The sequence below is a fragment of the Marmota flaviventris genome, chromosome 5 (genome assembly GCF_047511675.1).
Source record: "Marmota flaviventris isolate mMarFla1 chromosome 5, mMarFla1.hap1, whole genome shotgun sequence".
Classification (NCBI taxonomy): domain Eukaryota; kingdom Metazoa; phylum Chordata; class Mammalia; order Rodentia; family Sciuridae; genus Marmota; species Marmota flaviventris.
The window spans coordinates 103,135,251-103,157,198 of NC_092502.1; the positions used below are offsets into that span (position 1 = coordinate 103,135,251).

The 21,948-nt window shown below is 39.2% G+C and overlaps 1 protein-coding gene across 2 annotated transcripts in view; it reads left to right on the forward strand.

The window, feature by feature from the left end:
* The first annotated feature begins 2,042 nt into the window (after positions 1 to 2,042).
* Positions 2,043 to 21,948, forward strand: part of Arsb (arylsulfatase B) — a 180,664-nt gene continuing 160,758 nt past the window's right edge. For both annotated transcript variants that reach the window (XM_027927721.3, XM_027927722.3), the window contains exons 1-2: positions 2,043 to 2,564; positions 19,733 to 19,919. In XM_027927721.3, coding sequence (XP_027783522.2) covers positions 2,268 to 2,564; positions 19,733 to 19,919 — 484 coding nt within the window. In that variant the 5' untranslated portion in view covers positions 2,043 to 2,267. The remainder of the gene's footprint in view (positions 2,565 to 19,732; positions 19,920 to 21,948) is intronic.

Sequence of the window (21,948 nt, forward strand, 5' to 3'; positions counted from 1 at the left end):
AGAAAATTCAAGCATTGAAGTAATTATAGTAAAGAATTAGCACATATTGATTAAAACAAGAACCCATGAATTCATGTTGAAATAAATCAATAGGAAGATAAAGTTTTCTTACAGTAGAAAAGCAACTAATAAATACAGAAGTGATATAATTAGAAAAATCACTCTTGATGTCACGCATCAAGCAGCCATCCTAATTATAACTGAAGCAAAAGCAAGACACTAAAACTTATAATAAGCAAAAATTTGAGGGATAACAGAATATTAACATATTCTCAAAGCATCTCTCTACATAAAGTAACGCATTAATCACAAGTGGATAATAGTAACTTTATGCTGGAGAAATGACTACCTTGACAAAGCTACTCCATTAAGAGAGCAAATCAATATCATGAGCCTCTTCATTTGAGGCACTGAGAAGCATACCTCATCACTTTTGTTATACACTTGCACAGACACATAACCTAAATTTTATAATAAGGAAACATCAAACAAACTCCAATGAAGAGAGTTTATAAAATTACTAGTCTGTACTGTACATTATATGTGTTTGACACATGGATAAAAAATAGAATTAACTCATCCATCTGCACATTTGCAGAGCACTACTAGTATGGGCTCTTATCTGAAAACGTAGGACATGAGAAGATTCAGTTAGTTTCAGCAACAGTTGATTAAAGAAAGAATCGTTCCTGAGGATTAACAGCCATTGTTTGGGCAATTTGATTTTTATCAAGAAGGGTACATGGGGAAGAAGGATCTGCACAGGCAAAGTGGAAATTCTTAGTCCTTCAAGATCTTCTACAGGATCTTTAAATGACTTCTTCATAAGAAGTCAAAGAACACAAAGAACTTAAAATTTTCTCTTTTGAATTTAGTTAATGCTAAAATATTTTTCCTGCTAAATTTCACAAATTCCACTTGAGATGAAAAGTAGATATAATATAAATAACACTAATTAAAGGAAAAAATTGTAAAAAAAAAACATTTTGTGCATTAAAGGACACCACCCCCCATAGGTAAAATCACGACCCTCACACAAATATAGTAATGAATACACGGTTAGATTTTATTTAACTCATTAAGGAGGAAACTGATGTTAAAACCAATGCAAAGGACAATTCACAGAACAGATCAGGAATATTATAATAAATGGCCAGTGGAGGTGAAACTTTTTTCCTTAATGGTGACATTGAAGGGGGAGGGGTGTCATTCCAGAGTTCATTTGCATGTAAAAACAAGAATTATTTTTCATGGCTATCATTTGTCTACAACTTAAAAGTTGTTTAAAGTAACTCCCACAGACTCAGCCTCAACCTGAAAAGATGTGTTTTCTAGGCAATGCAAAAAAACACTTCCCCCTGCCCTTAACAACTATAATTTATCTCCAGACATAGAGTAAGCAGAAAATCACAGATGATACTGGGAATATATTGGTCATAAGGTTAACTTCCCAATTCATTAAGGACATATTAAAGGAAATCTTCTTTTATTGCCTGCAGGCGTTTCAGGCAAATTAGATATTGTACTTCTAGGGTTCACCACTTGGTAGAGAAGCCCGAATTAGCTATTCAATGACCACTCAACATGCCAAACAACTCTAGGGCAACCTGCAAGTAAACTGTCCCTTCAAAAAGACGTTGTGCAGCCAGACTGAGTATTTGGCCCACTGTTGGCTGGTGGGGAGGAAGTGGTTTCACAGATGTGCACTATACTTATACGAATCTAAACACAATCTAGACTACTGCTTCTTCACTATCCTCCCACAGGCCCTAGGGTGGCCTCTTGAGTAGAAATGACTTGTTAAAATAGCATACCTCAGAATCTAGAGCCTGAGGCTCAATCATTTATAAGCTTGTTTCTTCTGAAAAATGGGCACTAATTACAATGCCTAGCTGCCAGGATTTAGACATAAAGGATGTAAAAATGCTCTGTAAACTGTTGAGAGTTATTAAAAAGAATACATATTCTCTTTTAGGATGCCAAGGTACCAAGCTCATCGCTAGAAAAGACAAGGGTCTTGGTGCCTTTCAACACCCGCGGAGTTTACTCCCTGCTGGCCGGCGGGAGCCCACTTTGGCTCCTCCCCGCCACAACCACCGAGGGCCCGGCTCCGAAGCTGCGGGTGCGAGGGGATCCGCCTCCCCAGCCCTCGGTGCTGCAGGGTGAAGTCCCGCGCCGGGGCGGAGCAGGCCAGCACCAGTTCCTGATTCTACCAGCGGTGCTGGGGACTGGTGGCGCCACTGGCACGGGCCCTCGGGCAGCGCAGGATGGGCCCGCGCGGCGCGGCGGCGAGCCTGCACCAAGGCCCTGGCCTGCCGCTGCCGCTGCTCTGGCTGATGCTCTTGCTGCCACAGCCGGGCCGGGGCGCGGAGGCCGGCCGGCCACCCCATCTGGTCTTCGTGCTGGCGGACGACCTGGGCTGGAACGACGTGGGTTTCCACGGCTCCTACATTCGCACGCCGCACCTGGACGCGCTGGCCGCCGGCGGGGTGCTCCTGGACAACTACTACACGCAGCCGCTGTGCACGCCGTCGCGGAGCCAGCTGCTCACTGGCCGCTACCAGGTATGCAGCGTCCCCGGCAGCCCGCTCGGCCCCGCGCCCAGCCCCGCCCCGCCCGCCTGCGGCCGCGGCCCTCCCGCTCCCGGCCAGACTTGGCCTGCGAGACGCGGGCGTGGACCAACTGGGCTCAGTTGTCAAACCTGGGTCGAGGCCAGGAGGCTTCTCGCCGGGCTGAGGGGACCTAGCTCCTCCCAGGCCTGCAGCCTGCCGCGGCTCTGCGCATGCCCAGCTCAGGTCGCGCAGCATCACGGAGCCCCCCGCCCCTGCCCTGGTTCATGAGTGGGCTTTCGTTTTCTAAAGGTCTGGCGAAGAGGTTTTTGGGAATGGTAGGCTCCCAGCCTGGCCGTCAGCTTGCAGAAAAGGCAGAAAGGCCTCTCCTGAGCAACCTTATAAAGGAGGAATGGAGAGGGAGAGGGAAAGGGTTGGGTCCCCCGGAGTAGTCAAAATCAAAGACCCTGCTTTGGGGGCGACCCAGGTACTACAGGAACCCAGTGGTCATAGGTTAGGAGTGTTAAACCAATGATTGAAGTGATTTTTCCACGTTCCCAATATCCATAGAATGAAACCCCAGACTGATTTTTCTTGGGCTGCTGATATTCCTTTGTTTAACTTTGTATTGAACCCCTTTGAGCTTCTTCACTCTTTTAATGCTTTTCTTTAGAAACATCTCTGTAATTAATAGAGAAACTGTACAGAGTGTGCATATGTTAGATGACTAAGAAGAGCAAGAACACTTCAGAGTGCTTTAATGTCTTTAAAGGTAATTATTGAAACAGCCAATGAGGTTGTTATCTTTAACCCTTTACAGTTGAAGAAATGTCCTGCAAAAACTGGATGAAATGTTTAGAATCATATAGCTAGAAAGTGGTAATGCTGTTTTGTGTTTTGTCTATGTCCACTAGTTATTTCGGGCCTATAAAACAGAACTTTTCCCCTCAATACGAGTAAGATTGAATACAGTAGTTCATACTGGTACTTTTGGATACAACACATATATCTTTCCCCCATATATATTTTAGATGATGTATAACTTTTATTTTAATCAAACATTTCAAACGTTTTGTGCTAGTCACAGGAGATATCCTTGAACCCTGACCTCCCAAGCATGTGTTCACATAAATTTTTAGTCCAAATCTAGCCTCATGGTGTCCGAAGACCAAGAGAAGGGAAGATTCATTTAAAATAGAGGTTTGAACGGTGGTCTGAAGACTTTTATAAAGAGGAAATTATTTTGCTAAGAAACAGCTGTAGCCAAGGTTTTGCAGTGGAGATAAAAGTGTGGTTTCCTTCATGGTCAGCAGTGAGTACTTCACACGGTTCCAATGGGGCTGCTAAATGTAATCAGGAATCCCTACTGTAATGCAAACCTCCCTTTAGGACACTTTGTAGAGTAGAGGGATATGCAACTAAAGAAAAGGGAGAAAAGGAAGGTGAAGTCTGTCTGAAGGGTTCTGCATTTGCTCCGAATAAGAGAACTTAACTTAAATTGCAAAACAATGAAGGGCCATTCATTTCTCCAATGACTTCCTTTCCAACAGACTTGAACAGGAAAGCAAATGCCATATTTCAAAATATCGAATTGACTGCTTTTGTCCCTTAATATACTCTCCCATCAGACACCAACATTCAGTCTTGGGAAAATACTTGAGTATTTGGAGAACCCTGTGGTTAAGGAATAGAGGAAAGGTGAAGCTGGCTACTCCAAAATCCTTTATTGTTCTCTCCCTGTAGCTGACTCTAGGCACGCTAGCTTTCCCAAATCTTTCTCTTGACTTTTCTTTTACCCATTTTATTCCTTCAGAGTTCATGAGACCCAGTTAGATGCTGGGCTAGTAAGCATCTTCTTCTAAAGGAGTAAACACTTGTGGGAGGGCTTAGGAGTCTTATTGCCCTCAGGCACTATATGCTGGTACTGTCCTGGTCACTTTACAAGTATTAACTAATTCTCACAAAGATCCTATGAGATAGGCCTACTCTTAGCATCCCTATATTCTAAAAAGAAAACTGAGGCTGGAAGAGACTAAGAAATTTGTCACAGGGCCACAGGGCTAGTAAATGGTGGAGTAGGATGTGAACCAGAGTGTGTTCCAGAGTTTGTGCCTATAACCACAATAACATATTGCCTATGTAGAATTATTAGAAATATCATTTTAAGACCTGATTCATAGTTACTAAATAATCTCATTTTTTTTGACATTTAGGTCATTCCTAAATGTCTCAATTAAAAAATTAACTTGTCATATTTTTTAGTTAGAAATTGCCTATCATAAGTGTAAAATGGAAATAGATTTTATTTCTGAAGAAGTCATTTGTTGTACATAATTTGTATAATAAAATGAGGAAATTTGTTGTACATAATTTTGCATAATAAAATGAGAAAATTTGTTGGCTATTCCAAAATTAAGCACTTGGAAGAACTACGTGAGAGTCATATATGTGAACCTGGCAACCACATTTTAAGTTAATGTTTAGAGAGCCCCTTCCCATAATTGTCTCAGGATTAGAAAAGTGATCAACAAACTTTGACTGACTGTCTTTGCACTTCCTTGAAAGCCTGAGTTTTAGTTTTTTTAATTGCTAAAGTATTAGGAGTTTAGATTAGGAATTATGAGGTGTAGGTTTCTGTTTCTGGTTGTGTCAAATTCTTATCTTGATGACATCATTTCCATATAAGTAAATAAAGGAATTGGGCTCTTTTAATATAGGATGTGTAATAACAAATATAATACATAATATATTAGTAATATATAATATATAACACTCTCTGTAGCTTTAAATTTCTTTGACTCTAAAGTTTTTGTGTCCTTAGTACAAGATTATAACTTGGCAAATGCACATTATGCTACCCACTATCGCCATCTGTTGGTGGAAAGATTCATCTTGCCTAACACTTTTGTGCTTTACAAATTGTGTGTGCTACTTATTCTGCTGTTATCAATTTACTTAAACAGAAGTGTGAATTAAGCTTTTTTAAAAATTATTAATATATTTTTATATTTAAAAATGTTTAGTTGTTAATAATCCTCACAAATGATCTTTTTCTAAACATCTATGTTTTGGTGAAAAATATATAGACAGCCTGAGTGAAGTGGGTGGGTGACATGGGGAAAATGAATGGCAGATGAGGTAAGTAGTTCCTAGTAAACCCAGGAAACAGAATTCTGGTTTCTCTAAACTCAGGCTCATGGTTTCCCACAGATTTATTTACTCATCATTTAAAAAATCTTTTAAAAATCTATATTTTATTTGTTTTTAAAATAGAAAACACATTCATGTGGTTTCAAAACTCAAAACTCACAAAAAGGCATATATTGAAAATCCCTCCCCCAAACGTTCTGTTCTTTAGATTCCAGTTCCCATGTTTGTAGGCAAACAGTGCTCACTGAATTGTATATGTCCTTCTGAAAGTGCTCTATGAGTGTAGAAGCAAATACTTATGTAGATATTCCCCTCTTTTCAAAAGACTGGTAACAAACCCTTCATACCATTTTGTATGTCATTTTGTTTTTTGATTAACATTCGAATCATTCCATGTTGTTAAATAAAGAGCATCCTCATTAATTTTTATGGCTTCATAATGTTTTGTTAAGTGGATATACCATGCTTTATTTAATCAGCCATATAATGATGAATGTTCTCTTGATTTCCCAAAGAAGGTGAAGTCAGTATCTTGTATTTGAATATATTTATAGGGAAAATTCCTAGAAAAGGAATTTTCTGGATTTAAGAGTAGATAGTGTTTGTAATTTTGATAAATATTGCAAAATTGAATTTCAAGAGATTGTACCAATGTATGTTCCCACCAGCAATATATAATATTATATAATATTGACCATTTCCTTATACTATTTTTAAAATTATAGTTCATATGCTATAAAATCCATCATTTTAAAGTATAATTCGTGTACAGAGTTTTACAACCAATGTTTTCATCTCTCTAAAAAGAAACTGCATAATCATTAGCAGTCTTCTACTCCCTCATTCCACCAGGACCTGAAAATCAATAATCTGTTTTTTTTCCTCTCTCTAGATTTGCCTATTTTGGATATGACATTTAAGTGGACTCATATAATATATATGATGCCTATATATATATATATATATATATATATATATATATATATATATAGCATTTATTGTTCCCTTTTATGGCTCAGTAATACTCCATTGTATGGATATTTTCTACATCTTCTTTATTCATTCATCATCAATTGATGGACATTGGGTTGTTATACTTTTTGGCTATTATGAATAATGCTGCTGTAATATCCATGTACAAATTTTTGTATGAACATTTTTAGTTCTCTTGAATACCTAGAAATGGAATGCTGGGTCATATAGCAACTCTAATGTTTTAATTTCTTGAGAAACTGCCAAACTGTTTCCTACAGCAGTGGCGCCATTTTATATTTTCACTAGCAATGCACGTGGGCTTCCATTTCCCTATATCCTTGCCAATACTTGTTATTTATGTGACGTTTATTCTAGACTTCTGGTCATCCTAATGAAAATAAAGTGGTATCTTGTTGTGGTTTTGATTTGCATTTCCTAATGATTAATGATGGTGATCATCTTTTCATGTCTTACTATTTTTGTATCTTCTTTGAAGAAATGTCTATTCAGATCCTTTGACTATTTTAAAATTTATCTTTTGTTGAGTTGTAAGAGTGATAGGTAACAGGTAGACATGAGCAGTAGAGATATGAAGAAACAGGGTAATTCTGTAGACATGCACAGGTCCACAGGAAGGGAGAGAGAAATTAGGGGCAGACCAAGGGTAGGGAATCCTAAAATTGAGTGACAGGAAAGTCACACCCATCTGCAGTTAGAAGTCCAGGTTCTTTCTGGAGACTATATACCCCCTCAGTCAAGCCTGTCCCAGTGGGTTCCCTGGGCATGCTCACCAAGTGCAGTATGCCCCAAGGTAATCTTTGGCAAATGATGAGGCAATTCTAATATTAGCATTATGGTTTTGACTCCCTTGTGGGCTTTCACCAGGAATGCTGGGAATAGGGTTTAAGCTCTTCTGCCCAGAATTGTATAATACCACCTGTCAATCATGTCTACCAGTCATGTGACATAGCTTCAAGGGAGGAACCAAATTCTGGTGGAAAGGAGACAAAAACAGATGGAATCCATATTTGAAGCCCACCCCCTCTCTTGGAAAGGCCTCCAGTTCTCTGGAGCATACTTTTGTTTTGTTAAATAAACTGTTACGCTTGTGGGGCAGGACTACCACCCCAGATAAAAACCCTAGGCTAAAACTTGTTTTTTGTTTTTGTCTGGCTGACTGGAAGGCCCTACTCATGCCGGATGCCCACACATTCTGCTGTTGCCCCAGCTTTCCTTGACTACCTTAACATTGGTCAATCCCAAGGAGTTGTTTTGAACCCAAACAATTCTTCTGTTTTAAGGAACATATACAGGACAAACTCAGGTTAACAAACATATTAAGTCATACCATTATGGGAATAAAAAATTAAAATGGTACACCTTCAATTGAGACAGAGAAAGAGAACAATCAGGGGGACTCTCCAATGAAAGTTTAGTTCTCCATCAAAATAGTATAAAAACCCCAAACAGAGACTCTCTTTGGGACCCCTCCTATTCTGTGGGAGCTTTCCTTGCTTGCTTCTAATAAATCTGCTAATGATTTCTCACCCCTCATGGTCTGCATACTTCATTCTTGGAGTGTATGAGACAGGAACCCTCCAGCGCTCACACGACCCTATGCTACTCATGTTTTTTCTATTTGCTTGAGTCTCCCAATTGAAATCCGAGGTTGCTTCTGCTCAGGACAACCTGCTGTCATGTCTGGGGAGTGTCCTTTCATCTTTTTGCTTGCGCATACAATGCACTGCTTCTGTGTCTTTTCTGAAATCTTTCCTTGGAGAATATAAGAACTGAGGAAACCTGTATCTCCAAACAAGAGTTCTTGCTATATTTTGGAAACTAAACCTTAATCAGATATGATTTGCAAATATTTTCTCCCATCTCTGGGTTGCTTTTTACTTCCTTGATCGTGTCTTTTGATATACAACAAAAGCTTTAAATTTTGATGTAGTAAAATTTATCTTTCTTTTTTTTCGGTCACTTGTTCTTTGGTGTCTTATCTAAGAAGCCATTGTGTAATACAAGATTACAAAGATTTTATCTGTGTTTTCTTGTAGAAGTTTTGTAGTTTTAACTCTTACATTTAGGTTTTTGATCCATTTTGAGCTAATTTTTGTATGTGAGGTGAGATATGTGGTTGCATGTAGATATCTAGTTGTTTTAGTTCCATCCATTGGGGGGAAAAACACATTCTTTCTTCATTGAATGTTCTTTGCATCCTTGTGAAGAATCAATTGATCATAGATGCAAGGATTTATTTCTAGACTCACAGTTCTATTCTGTGGTCACATATGTCTATGCATATACAAAACAGATTTTATATTCATTTCTCCCTTGTTCAAAAATCTCAATTCTCACTTCTGTTAGTTATGTCTGGACTATGGGCAAGTTTCTTAGAGGTGACAATAGTGGACAGCCTCGTCTTTTGCAAGCTTTTAGTCCATCACCATTAAGCATGATGTATTCTTTCATTCAAGAAATATGGAGCTACTAGGCATTGTGCTAGCCTCTGGGGATTTCCTGGTGCTTACAGTCTAGTGGCGGGTGAGGTGAGGAGAAAGAGTGACCAAGAGGGGAGTAAAATAAGTACATGTAAACAAATGGGTAAGTGAGGTGAATTTAAATGGCATGGCAATATATATGGGGGAGAAAATAGAGTAGGTAAAATGATAGTGCCTCATGAAGGTATCTCCAAGGAGGAGATGGTATTGGCAGAGGCCTGAATCAAGAGGAGCAAGTCACACAAAGATCCTGGAAAGAGAGTTCAACAGTGAGGGAGGAGCTGTGGAAGCAAAGGCTCTGAGGCTGGAGTGAGCTTGTTCTAAGAATGGGGAGAAGGTGATGCTGGAACTGAGTCATTGAGGGTGCCCAAAGTGTGCCCAGAGCTCAGAGAGAGGCTGGGCCTCCCTGAGCCTAATGCTGATAAAATGTTAGGCCTCCCGTGTTCCTTGTTCTTATTTTTATAATAATGTTACCTTGAAGGCTATAATATGCTAAAGAATTATATTTATTATATAATATTGTTATATAATAAAGAATGGGTCTTATCTAAATAAGTAAATTTTAAAGAAAGTGACATTGTTCTTTTAAAAATTGCTTCTAGGCAATTCATTCAAAAGTTTCAGGCATAAAGATCCTTTTGTGCTATCTCCCAGCCTTTCTTCCCTTAGGAGGCACCTGTTTATTAGTTTGTTGGGTACCCTTCAGAGGTTTGTTTTGCCTACAGGAAATAGATTTTATATTCATTTCTTCCTCATTCAAAAATCTCAAGATTAAAAATGTGAATTTAAAAATCCTCCAGCTTTTCTAATGGAATTGGTATACTGCTTTTCATTCAAATAGGGACTTGAAAATACTGATTTTTTTTTCATAGTCTAACAAATTGACTGAGTTCAACATAAAAACAGTCACTGTATATCTGTATTCCCAGTATGTGTTTTTTTGGAAGTTGTCCGTCCTGGGATCTGGTTTCTCCTGTAGGTTACTGTCTCTGGCCTAGAGAAACACTGTGTTGAACAACTAAGTGCACTAGTGTGCTACACACTTAAACACAACATTTCCTGAAAGAGGTCACTATCTTAATCAAACTACGAGGATTAGCATGTCATCCCTAGGATTGGCAGGCCACCTGCTTCCTTTTAAAGAAATTAATAAGGTTAAAGAAAATTAGAGGTGGTAGACCTTAGTGGAAACAGTTCCTTCTGGGATAAAATTAAAGTAACTCTAGTCCTTGCCTTGTTCTTCCCTTGCGGACTGAGGAGGCCACTCCACCAGAACTCTATAAACCTTGGCAGAGAATAGATGCAATGAAAGATGACTCCAAGGTCTCATACTTAAGGGACCCAAGCCACATTTTTCTTAATCACGTTGATAAACAGACTAGACACTTTCATGGCCTTTCGTTCACTCCTGAAGATGAACCTTGGACAGGAAATATAGGAAGAGAGCTGTCCAGGAACACTGTGGGTAATTCTTGACTTTTGCTTCAAGTTAGCCTCAAAAATGGGGACAGGCAGGGCCTGTGCCTCAGGCAGAGGAGGGCCTAGCTAGAGGAAGGAGTTCTGTCTGAGGGTGGCCTCGCTGATGCTGCTGTCCTTGTTGCCCTGAGTGGCCTGCCTGCTTCCTCATTGGCTTACCTCTGGTGGATTCCTGATGTTGGCCACCTCTCCTGGACTCTACAGTTAGAAGTGGGGCAAAGAGAAGTTAGGAACTGGAATAAATGGGTGTAGGACTTGTGGGGAGGATATATGTCACCAGTTAAGAGGGTTCATAGGACTTTCTGGCAAAGTCATCCAAATAGGGAGAGAAGAGAAACATGCAGCCAAGAGGCCATTGGTGCTGCCAAAGAGAAAGCACTCGTTAGTCTTTATTCCTGTGTTCATTTAAGGGGATGTAAAGGATGCATTAACTTCATGGTGACCAGCAAGATGGCACCATTAAAACATGTCACAGCTCCAACACATACTGCAAAGGGAGCCCTGGTGGTGACTTGCTTTGATGGGTCCCTCTTCAGCTTAGCCAGAGTCAAGAGTCATGTTTCCAGGAGGAAAGGGGAGTCTGGAGACCTTATTTTGCAAGTATTGAAGATATTTTAAAGGAAAATTTTCACGTTTTATATATTTTGCCTCCAAAGAAAGTGGAAATGGAGGAAATAAGTTTGGGGCTGGGTAAAATGTGAGCATTTAACGTGCTGGATTTTGTTGTTGCCTGCATTGTTCATTGATTTGTGAGGCTTGTTATTTCAAGAATCACTTTGAGCATGAACTGTGACTCTCTGGTTACTATCTTTTGTCTTTGCTTTCTTGGTCATATCACCTTACCAAAAATTCCTTTTCTTCAGATTTCTTCATATAATCTTTCCTTTTCATTATAAATGCCTGTTATGCATCCTTTACATCCCCTTAAATAATTTAAACAGAGGAAGTCACTGAAACCATTTCTGCCTCGTTTATTCTTTTTACAAACAATATCCCTTTGTGGGTTTAGTCAGAGACTTGCACTCTTTACTAATCAATACCAAAATAAATAGACCCTTAAAACTGTCAGTGACATGGGCCAGTTTTGCAGCCTGAGTACTGCAGACCCCATCCAGATGGCCAAGCCAGGCTCCTGACACACATAATGTGTGTTCTGTAGCTCTTGGCTTCAGCGGCTCAGGCAGCTGACTGAGTTTTAGAAGGCTTCAGGGGGAGGGAGCAGATTTTCCACTATCCATTCATTCTGCAGGGCATCTCTAGGAATAAACCCCAAGGGGCCACAAGTGGTCCTTTACCATGGTTAAAACCTGTGGTATAGTGGCCAAGGCACAGGCTGGAAATTGTGAACTCCTGAATGGCCACTGGCATATTTTGGGATTGTGCTTCAGTTGTGAAGCTTCCCTCCAGCCTCTCTAGTGTGGAAGGTAGAAGGGCAGGACTGATCATTTTTCTGAGCTTTGAAATACAGTGGCAGGAGGTGCACAAATACGTGGTGCAGCAAGGTTATGAGTTCACCTCACACAAGTCAGAGGGACTGGAGGGAACCTTCCTTCTGCTCAACTGGATGTTATCTCTCCTCTGTTCAGGTTTGAAGAGAAGTGGCATTGGTTGCCATATGTGTGTAGCAATGGCCACTTAGCCCCTGATAGTTTCTTATGAGGGTGACTGAAATGTTGTGCCCTGAGCTCCCAAATGAATATTTTATCAGTAAACTGCCTAGATCCTCAGAAAGGTGAATTGGAAGAAGTTCTGACGTGGAAGCTGCTGTCCGTCTCTCCCATAGCAGGAGATGGCTTTTCTCTTGTAAGCTCATGAGACCATACTGCTAGTATCTCTTAGGTCTGCAGAGGACAGAATAATTCATGAGACCAAATAAATTATTAGGTTCAACAAACATGTAAATGACGACTTCTTATCAGTTATTTCATGAAAAGAACCCAGAAATAAGCCAGGTCTTGTTTCTAGGTTTGCAGATTTTTGGCCTTTGTGGTGTGAATGCTTGATGGTCAAATAAAATCTTTTTGCAAAAAGATTTGGTTTAATGAACAAGGGGCAGCCACACATGGTAGATAGGCAGGCCATCCCTTTGGACTGTCCTATGTCCTACATTCAACCTTCTCTGTTCATACTTTCTCTCTGGACATTGAAGATGGGTATTAGAATGCAATAGTTTCAGGGGCTGTTGTATTTACAAGGGCTCTCTTCTTGTTTTCTTTTCATACCTGTTGGTGTCCTGCCCCCTGGAGGATGGTGGGACTCCCTAGTTCTGTGCTCAGTTCAAGTGCTTGATGGGAACCAGCTTGGCATTTACCTGTTTACTGCTTCTCAACCCATTACAGCTTCCTGACTTCAAATAGTGTTTGAACAGACCAAAAACATGTTTTTGGCTGTCATCCAGAGTTTGGCTTCTGCTTCCCAATCATGCCATAAAAACGCTGTGTCAAATAAATTCTCAGGCACTGAAAAGAACGAATTCCCTGCTCCATATGATTGTAGATAATGGAGGCAGACTTCAGCTGACCACCTGGCATGGTGCCTGGCTTAGGAAAACCAAACGGCAGGCATCGCTTGGCAGTGCTTTCTAGTGATCAGAACTAATTCTCTGCATGTGATGGATGAGCTTTCCATTGAAGGATTTATTTGCATAGTATTTATCTCCACTGGGGCTTTTGGACTCCATAAAATACTATCTTCACATATCCTGCTCAGCTGCCAGTTACTCTATGTTATGAAGTTTTTGAGCCCATGATCAGTTTTCTGTTGAGTAAACTTATAGTGGTAACAATGGGAAGAATCCTTTTTTGATTTAAGGTCTCTGTGTGTGTGTGTGTGTGTTTGTGTGTATGTGTGTGTGTGTGTTTTCACAGCAGGCCTTCCCTTTCCCTGGATATTATAACATCCTTATATTTTAGGATTCCAGCTGGGAAGGGATGGCGTATTTCAATTAGGATAATTTAGGGAGGGTTTATTTATAACAGGACTATTTTAAAAGGTAAGAATGTGTGGGGAAAGCACAAGGTGTAGTGTGGTGACACAGTGGAGTTGTTACTGGCCTTAGACCAGAAGGGAGGAAGCAAGGGGACATTCCCAGAACCTAGGGGAGAGAGGCACATAGAAAAGGCTGCCTTAGACTGACCTTGCAGAGGGGCATAGGTGGCCATTGAGACAACCCAGCAGCCTGAGGCAATAGGTCTCTTTCTTCCCTCTCTGCTCCAGGCAGGGCCTTCACTGGCTGAACCCAATGAGAAGCTGGAAGGCCAAGGGTGGAGGGCAGGACTACCAGAGGGACTGGATGGCAAAGGGAATGTATCTGACACACACCCCGGTACAGGTGTCAGTTATTACTAAAAGAGACAGAAAAACCTCAGAGGAAAACTTAAAGTTACTTTTATTTTTAAACAGCGTAATTGAGGCATGATTGATGTACAATAAACTACACATATGTAAAGGTGTACATGTCAAAACTTATCTATCTATCTATATATTTATATATCTGTGAAACCGCCACCACAATCAAGATAGTGAAATTAAAATAAGCACTTTAATTTAACAGTTAAGATATTCTGTGTGGTTCCTCTAGGAAGATGTGGAAAGATATCATGAAATCCAGTCACAGGAAATACTATTGCAAGTATTATTGGCTCTGAAAATAGAATACAGGGCCGTGTCAAAGCTTGTACAAAGGCTATTTAATTATAAATTAATAAATAAGAAAACAAAGATTGTATATTTGAAAGGTTTTTTTTCGGGGGGTGGTCTATGAAGGGAAAGCAAGGAACAAGAGACGGGTAAGAGAGAAATGAAAGACGGAAACCAGGCAGAGGTACACACGAGAGTTTATTTGTCAGAGCTGAGAAATAAAGGCCATCTCTCTATAGATGGAGAGAGGCAAAATAGGCTTGGGTTCCGGCGGGGTGGGGCGGGGCGGGGGGTGGGGTGTCCTAATGCAGGCGGTTAGGGGTTGGGTTGGTATGAGGGAGTGGTGAGCCTTTCTCAGAAATGCCCTTGGGTAGCAAAGCAAAACTTTTTCCTTAAAATGGTGGCTATCACTTAAGATGCTGTCCAGATGTTAAGCAAGGACCTTATAGTCTATACTTTGTATCTGTTTATTGCCAAATATTTACAACAAAGTCAAAGTCAGTGAATCTGTTCTGAGTAACTGGTATTTGAATTTGAGAAAATTAGTGATAGATAAGTATTTAGTTAGTACCAATGAGAAAGTAGATTGACTGTACATTTTATATGATGCACCATAATACACTCCAGGGGGCAGGTCTAGGACTATGTACAACATCTCTGTAAGGCCACCATTCTCTTCAAGAAGGAGTATTGTCTTTGATAACATTGCTCACGCATGGTGTAGTGACAATGGTTGAGTGTTTAGAATATACTTGGCATTTTATGTTACCTTGGTTAATCGTCCCAACAACCCCGGAAGGTAGATAAATATTATTTCCTTCTTTTACAGTTGAGGAATTTGAGCCTAAATTTCTAATTTACTGAAGTTAGTAAATCACTGAAGTCTCTGCCTAAACTTACAAAGCTAGCAAGTGATAGAGCCAGGATGGGATTTAATTCCCTGAGGTTTATCCTATTCTGCTTTAAATTATAAAGCCAGTAAATCACTAGCAAACACATGTTCACCATTTATTGGCAACAGATTGCCTGCTACACACCTGCAGTGGACTGGGGACACCAGAGTGTTGTGCCTGGGTTGAGCATGGGTGCTTTCCACCCTCAGTGTTCCCAGACCCCTGTGTATTCTAGGGAAATCAGGACCACCCAGTGCGAAGGGAAGCTGACATCTGGTGCAGTCACTTCATAGAAAAAAGACCACCTCCATGAGGAGCCTAGGACAAAGAGGGAGACAGGTGTCAAGTCTTAGGGAAGGGCTGGCAGGCAAGGAACCCTTGGGGACATCTGCTAACAGGGGTGTGGTGGCATCCATCAGTACAAGAGCTGTGACAGGTGTGCCCTCGTTTCTGTGCCAGCCTTCAAACTCAGCAAGCTCTTGGAGTCTTTGTTCTTCTTTTTCCTTAGGTCTGCATTGTTCTTGCCCCAGATTTTTCAACTCACTTCTTTCTTTGCTCAACTGACTGCTCAACTATTTTCTCCTTAGAGGAAACTTCTTTTGCCACCCTATCTTAAGTGTCACGTCTGTCACTATCACTTCATTCCTACTTTATTTTTCCCCATAGCAAAGATCATTATCAGGTGTTACAGCATCAGTTCTCAATCTTTTTTGATCTTAGGATCTCTGCACTTGCTTAAATATTAAGGACCCAAAGAATGTACAGTTATGTGGGTTATACCATTTGAAATTTGCTATATCAGAAATGAAAACAAATTATAAAAATTGTTCAATTAAAACAAGCAATAGCTGGGTGCGGTGGTGCATGCGTGTAATCCCAGAGGCTCAGGAGGCTGAGGTAGGGGGATGGTGAGTTCAAAGCCAGCCTCAGCAACTTAGCAAGCCCCTAAGCAACTCATCAAGATCTTGTCTCTAAATAAAATATAGAAAAGGGCTGAGGATGAGGCTCAGTGGTGGAGTGCCCCTGAGTTCAATCCCTGGTACCAAAAACAAAAACAAAAACAACGACTAAAAACCCCAGCAATAATAAACCCATCATATATATGTATATATATAATCCCTGTATTTTTCCAAACAAAATGACTGAGAAGAGTAGTATCATTTTTGTACTTTTTGTACATCTTTTCTGTTCATGGAAGATAGATTGTTACGCTGTTTCCTGCCATTCAGTCTATCGCAATATATTGCTCTGATAGAAGATAATGTAGACAATCTGTCCTTACATAGATCTGTAGTTTCCCTTTTTATGGAAAAGGGACAGTTGTTTTAATAAAATTTTTATATATAGACAACCCCAATGTAGAGGGTTTGTGATTTTTCAGCTTCATGGTGGTATAAAATGTACCCACACAATCGTTCTGTTGTTCAATTTCAGCACAGTATTTAATAAATTACATGAGCCTAAATGATAACAATTATAAATAGACTTTGTGTTAGATGATTTTTTTCCCACCAAAGGCTAGTGTAAGTGATCTGAGCACATTTAAATTAGACAAAATTGGGCTGGAGTTGTGGCTTAGTGGCAGAGTGCTTGTCTAGCATGTGCAAGTCATTGGGTTCGATTCTCAGAACCTCACGTAAATAAGTAAATAAAATAAAGGTCCATGAACAACTAATAAAAAAGGTAAGGATATTTAAAAAAATTTAGATAAAGTTAAGCTATGATGTTAAGTAGGTTAGGCATATTGTTTTTTGTTAGAGCATTATATTTATACATAGTAGTTGGGTGCCTTTTGACAAAATCATTCATGTATGGAATTTGATTTCAGTCTCCATTCCCTCTGTTGTCTTTCTCCTCCTCCCTTCCACATTTTCCTCCCCCTTTTCAACTGATCTTCCTTTCACTCATTTATTTATTTATTTTTGATTGGTACTTTCTACATATACATAGAGGTGAACTTCTCTGTGCATATTTATATATGCACATTGCATGATTCTGTTAAATTCATCTTGCATTTCCTTCCCTTTCCTTCGCTCTCAATCTCCATCTACTCTACTGATCATTCCTATATCTTTATGATATCTGACCCCACTGCCTGCCCACCTTCTTTCTCTCAATCTGCTCTAGTTTCCACCTATGAGAGAAAACATTCAACTGTTGATTTTCTGATTCTGGCTTATTTCACTTAGCGTGATGTTCTCCATTTCCATTCAGTTACTGTCAAATGACATACTTTCATTCTTCTTTATGATTCAGTAAAACTCCATTGTGTATGTAGACCACATTTTTTTTATCTGTTTATCTATTGATGGGCATCTGAGCTGATACCACAATTTGGCTATTGTGAATTGTGCTGTTATAAAATTGAAGTGGCTGTGTCGTGATAGTATGTTGATTTTAGTTCTTTTGGATAAATACTAAAGAGTAGATAGTTGGGTCACACAGTGGTTCCATTTCTAGTTTTTTGAGGAATGTCCATATTGCTTTTCAGAGTGGCTGTACTAATTTGTAGTCTTACCAACAATGTAGGAGTGTGCCTTTCCTCCCAACATCCTCACCAGCATTTATTATTATTTGTGTTCTTGATAATTGCCATTCTGACTAAAGCAAGATGAAATCTTTTTAAAATTTTATTTATTTTATTATTATTAGAGCTTTATAGTTATACATAGTAGTTGGGTTCATTCTGATGAAATCTCAGTGTAGTTTTGATTTGCATTGCTGTGATTGCTAGAGATATTGAACATTTTTTTTTCATATATTTGTTGGCTATTCGTGTTTCTTTTTTTAAGAAGTATCTATTTAGTTCTTTTGCTCATTTATTGACTGGATTATTCAGTTTTTTGGTGTTGGTTCTGGATATTAATCCCCTGTCAGAGGAGCAGGTGACAAAGATTTTTTCCCCTTCTATAGGTTCTCTTCATGATCTTAATCATTTCCTTTGCTATGCAGAAAAAGCTTTTTAATTTGATGGCATCCTACTTAAGCTTTATTTCTTAAGCTTCAGGATTCTTTGTTAAGGAGTTGATACTTGCACCTGTATGATGGAGTGTTGATCCCAGGATTTCTTCAAGCAGTTGCAAGGTTTCTGGTGTAATGTCTTTGATCCATTTTGATTTGACTTTTGTGTAGGGTGAGAGATAGGGATCTAGTTTCATTCTTCTATGTATGAATATCCAGTTTTCCCAGCACCGTTTGTTAAAAAAGCTGTCTCTTCTCCAACATATATTTCAGTATGTGGGTTTGTCTCTGTGTCTTCTGTTCAATTCTGTTGGTCTTCAGGTCTATTTTGATGCTGATACCATCCTGCTTTTTAAAATTATCATACCTTTGCAGCATAATTTGAGATCTGGTATTGTGATGCCTCCTGCATCCTTCTTCTTGCTCAGGACTGCTTTGGCTAGTTTGGATCTCTTATTCTTCCACACGATTTATTTTTTTACAGTGGTGTAAAATGTTACCCATACAACCATTCTGTTTTTCACTTTCAGTACAGTGTTTAATAAATTACATGTGCCTTAATGATATCAATTAGACTATGTGCTAGATTAATTTATCTCACCAAAGGCTAATGTAAATGATCTGAGCACATTTAAGGTAGGCAAAGTTAAGCTATGATGTTCAGTAGGTTAGGTGTATTAAATGCATTTTCATCTTGTAGGTTTATCAGGTGGGTAACCCCATTTATATAAATTGAGGAACTTATATAATTGTGGACATTCAATTAAAAAAAATTTTAGTTGTAGATAGACACAATACCTTTATTTTTATTTATTTTTTTATTTTTGTGGTGCTGGGGATTGAACTCAAGGCCCTGTGCATGTGAGGCAAGCACTCTACCAACTGAGCTATATCCCCAGCCCCAGTACCTTTATTTTATTTATTTATTTTTATTGGTGCTGAGGATTGAACCCAGTGCCTCACATGTGCTAGGCAAGTGCTCTACCAATGAGCCACAACCCTAGCCCTCAATTTTGATATTATATTTAAATTCAACAAGTGGTTGTTTCTTAAGGGTTAGTTGCTTTATCCTGGGTGTCCTTCTGTGAGCCTCTCCCAAGCAGTAAGGGCCATTTTAAATGGAAATTTGAGCACTGTCTTTTGAGATTATTGTTTACACAAAGTAGAATAAGAAACACCAAACTTAAATTTCATTATACTGTTAAATAACATTTTATAAAAGAAAGCTGTCTATCTTCAAAGATGACAAATATCACCTTCTCCTGTGCACATGAATTTTTTTCCTTGATAGAGCCATAGCTCATATTATTGTTCCTCTTTTTAGGAAGTGAAAATTTGAGTTAATGGTTTCTGACATACTGCCTTGATAAATATATGTTAAAATATTTTCTGTTGGAATGCTTTTATTCATCTTTTCAAATCCAGTTTAGGTTCATTACCTTACTTGAGTGAGTAAACTGCCTTTCAGAAACATTCTTATAGTTAAACTTTCAAATCAACAGATATGTCCAATAAATTAGGCAGCCACTTTTCTTGTTTACAATGTTTCAATGTCACTAATCCATAATTTTGTGTTTATCTCTTTAAGATACACACAGGTTTACAGCACCAAATAATCTGGCCTTGTCAGCCCAGCTGTGTTCCACTGGATGAAAAACTCCTGCCCCAGCTTCTAAAAGAAGCAGGCTATACCACCCATATGGTCGGAAAATGGCACCTGGGAATGTACCGGAAAGAATGCCTTCCAACCCGCCGAGGATTTGACACTTACTTTGGTAATGGAAATGCCTGTGTTTCTTTAACGACTCAGACACTGCAGTCATCTCATAAAACACACCCAAGTGTAATCAATTGAAACAACTGGAAACTTGAACACAGAGTGAATCAGTGCAGTGGGGCTGCTTTCTAATGTTACTTCCATAAACAGGGCTCTGTGCCAGCCTGTGTTGGGCATATGCCCATAGCAGGCCAGAGCACTAAGCACCACCTTGGGGCTTTGGAAGAATTGCTACCTACACACCAGAGACCACTGTGCCCTCTGAGAACCTTCCCCAGAGGGGATGCAGGCTGATTTTAAATTATGGGCAAAAACCAAATACAAGAATATTTCCCTTTTCTCTGATAAGCAGATGCTGATCCATAATATGGGGAGGGGTTAGGGAAGAATGGAGGAGCTTTGGATTGGGCAGAGGAGAGGGGAGGGGATATATGTGGTGGGGAAGGACTGTGGAATGAGATGGACATTCTTACCCTCTATACACTTATGATTACACTACTAGTGTGACTCTGCACCATGTACAGACAGAGGAAGAAGAAGTTGTGCTCCATTTGTGTAGAATGTGTCAAAATGCATCCTACTTTCATGTATAACTAATTAGAGCAAATTAAAGAAAAAGAATATTTCCTTTACAAAAGTTCATGTATTTTTTCTCTCCCTGGACTACATTCAAGCTTTTTTTTCTCACCCTGGAGAGGGTGGGGGAAGACTCTTCCATTGGTGTCTCTCTCCCATCTGTGAGATCTGTTTTTAGAATCACTAGGTTTAGAGAAGATCAACTTAAAAATCAATAATAATAAATTGGGGAGGACAAATAAAAATGGTAATAGGAAGATAATAAGAAAATCATAAGCATTTTTTGAACTTGGTAGCCCTATAAAAATAAATGTGAAACCTAAAGTTTGTTTTAAAATGTGCCCTCTTTCAACCTGTTTTAAACTGGGCCTTAATTAATAACCTATATATCTTGCCAGTAACTGTATTTTTTCTGTCAAGTTCTTTTATATTGAGCTATCTTTCTGTCTAGTTGTGTTGCTGTCTACCTGTCTCCCATCTGCTTCTTTGTTCATTTACAACCTGCCAAAGCCAAAAAAGGAACACACACCAAACATAAAAAGTTTCAATAGAGTAACAACATCGAGTGAAGAGAAAAAGATAAAATAGTTTAATGGCATCAGATTACAAAAAAAAAACTTCCTGGCTCTAGGTGGGCTTCACATTCATCTCTAAGATGTGAGGCTTCTTATGTCCAAAGTAAAAAAGAAAAAAGTGGAAAGGAAGGGAAGAAAAGAAAAAATCTATAAGAGTCACATTATTCACAAGATAAATGGAAACAAGATCTTCAGGAAGAATAAAGCATTTTCTGTCTTTTAGACCTGAGAGAAGTTTCTCCTTTGGGACAGGTAAAATGGACAACATCCTTAAAAATATCATTTTAGTAATAAAGTAATAAATTGCTTATAGATACACCTTGAGATGTTCTCTTCCATTCAAGCTAGGGCCAAAGTACAAAAATACAATTTGGTACAAAGGAATGTACATGGAGGCCAAAACAGTGTAGTCATAGCACATGCTTTGCTGGTTCTCAGGTTAAAAATCAGACAGGAGAGCACTTGTACCCACTCCCACCAGGTGCTCCAGCAGACAGTATTAATCACCTATGATGTTCTTTTTGGATGAACTTGAATATATCTTCAGTACTCTTAAATAGCTGCCAAAAATCAGACTTGAGTATATGACCACTTTGCTATCTTAGAAGTTCTAAAGGACCAAACTGCTAGTACATTCTTAGATGAGTTGATGTGTATGCTTTGGCAAGAGGATGGACTGTGGATATTTTGAAATTTTTTTTATTAAAAACAAAGTCATGCATTTTAAAATTCAGTTGGACAAAAAAATTGTCTTATGAAAACAAAGAAGTCTGCCTAGATTTAGCCGAACAGTTGAACACCCTATAATTATGTGAAGGGAGGCTTGTAGTCAAGAAGAGGATGATGACCACACAGCTGTTACTACTGCTACAACTT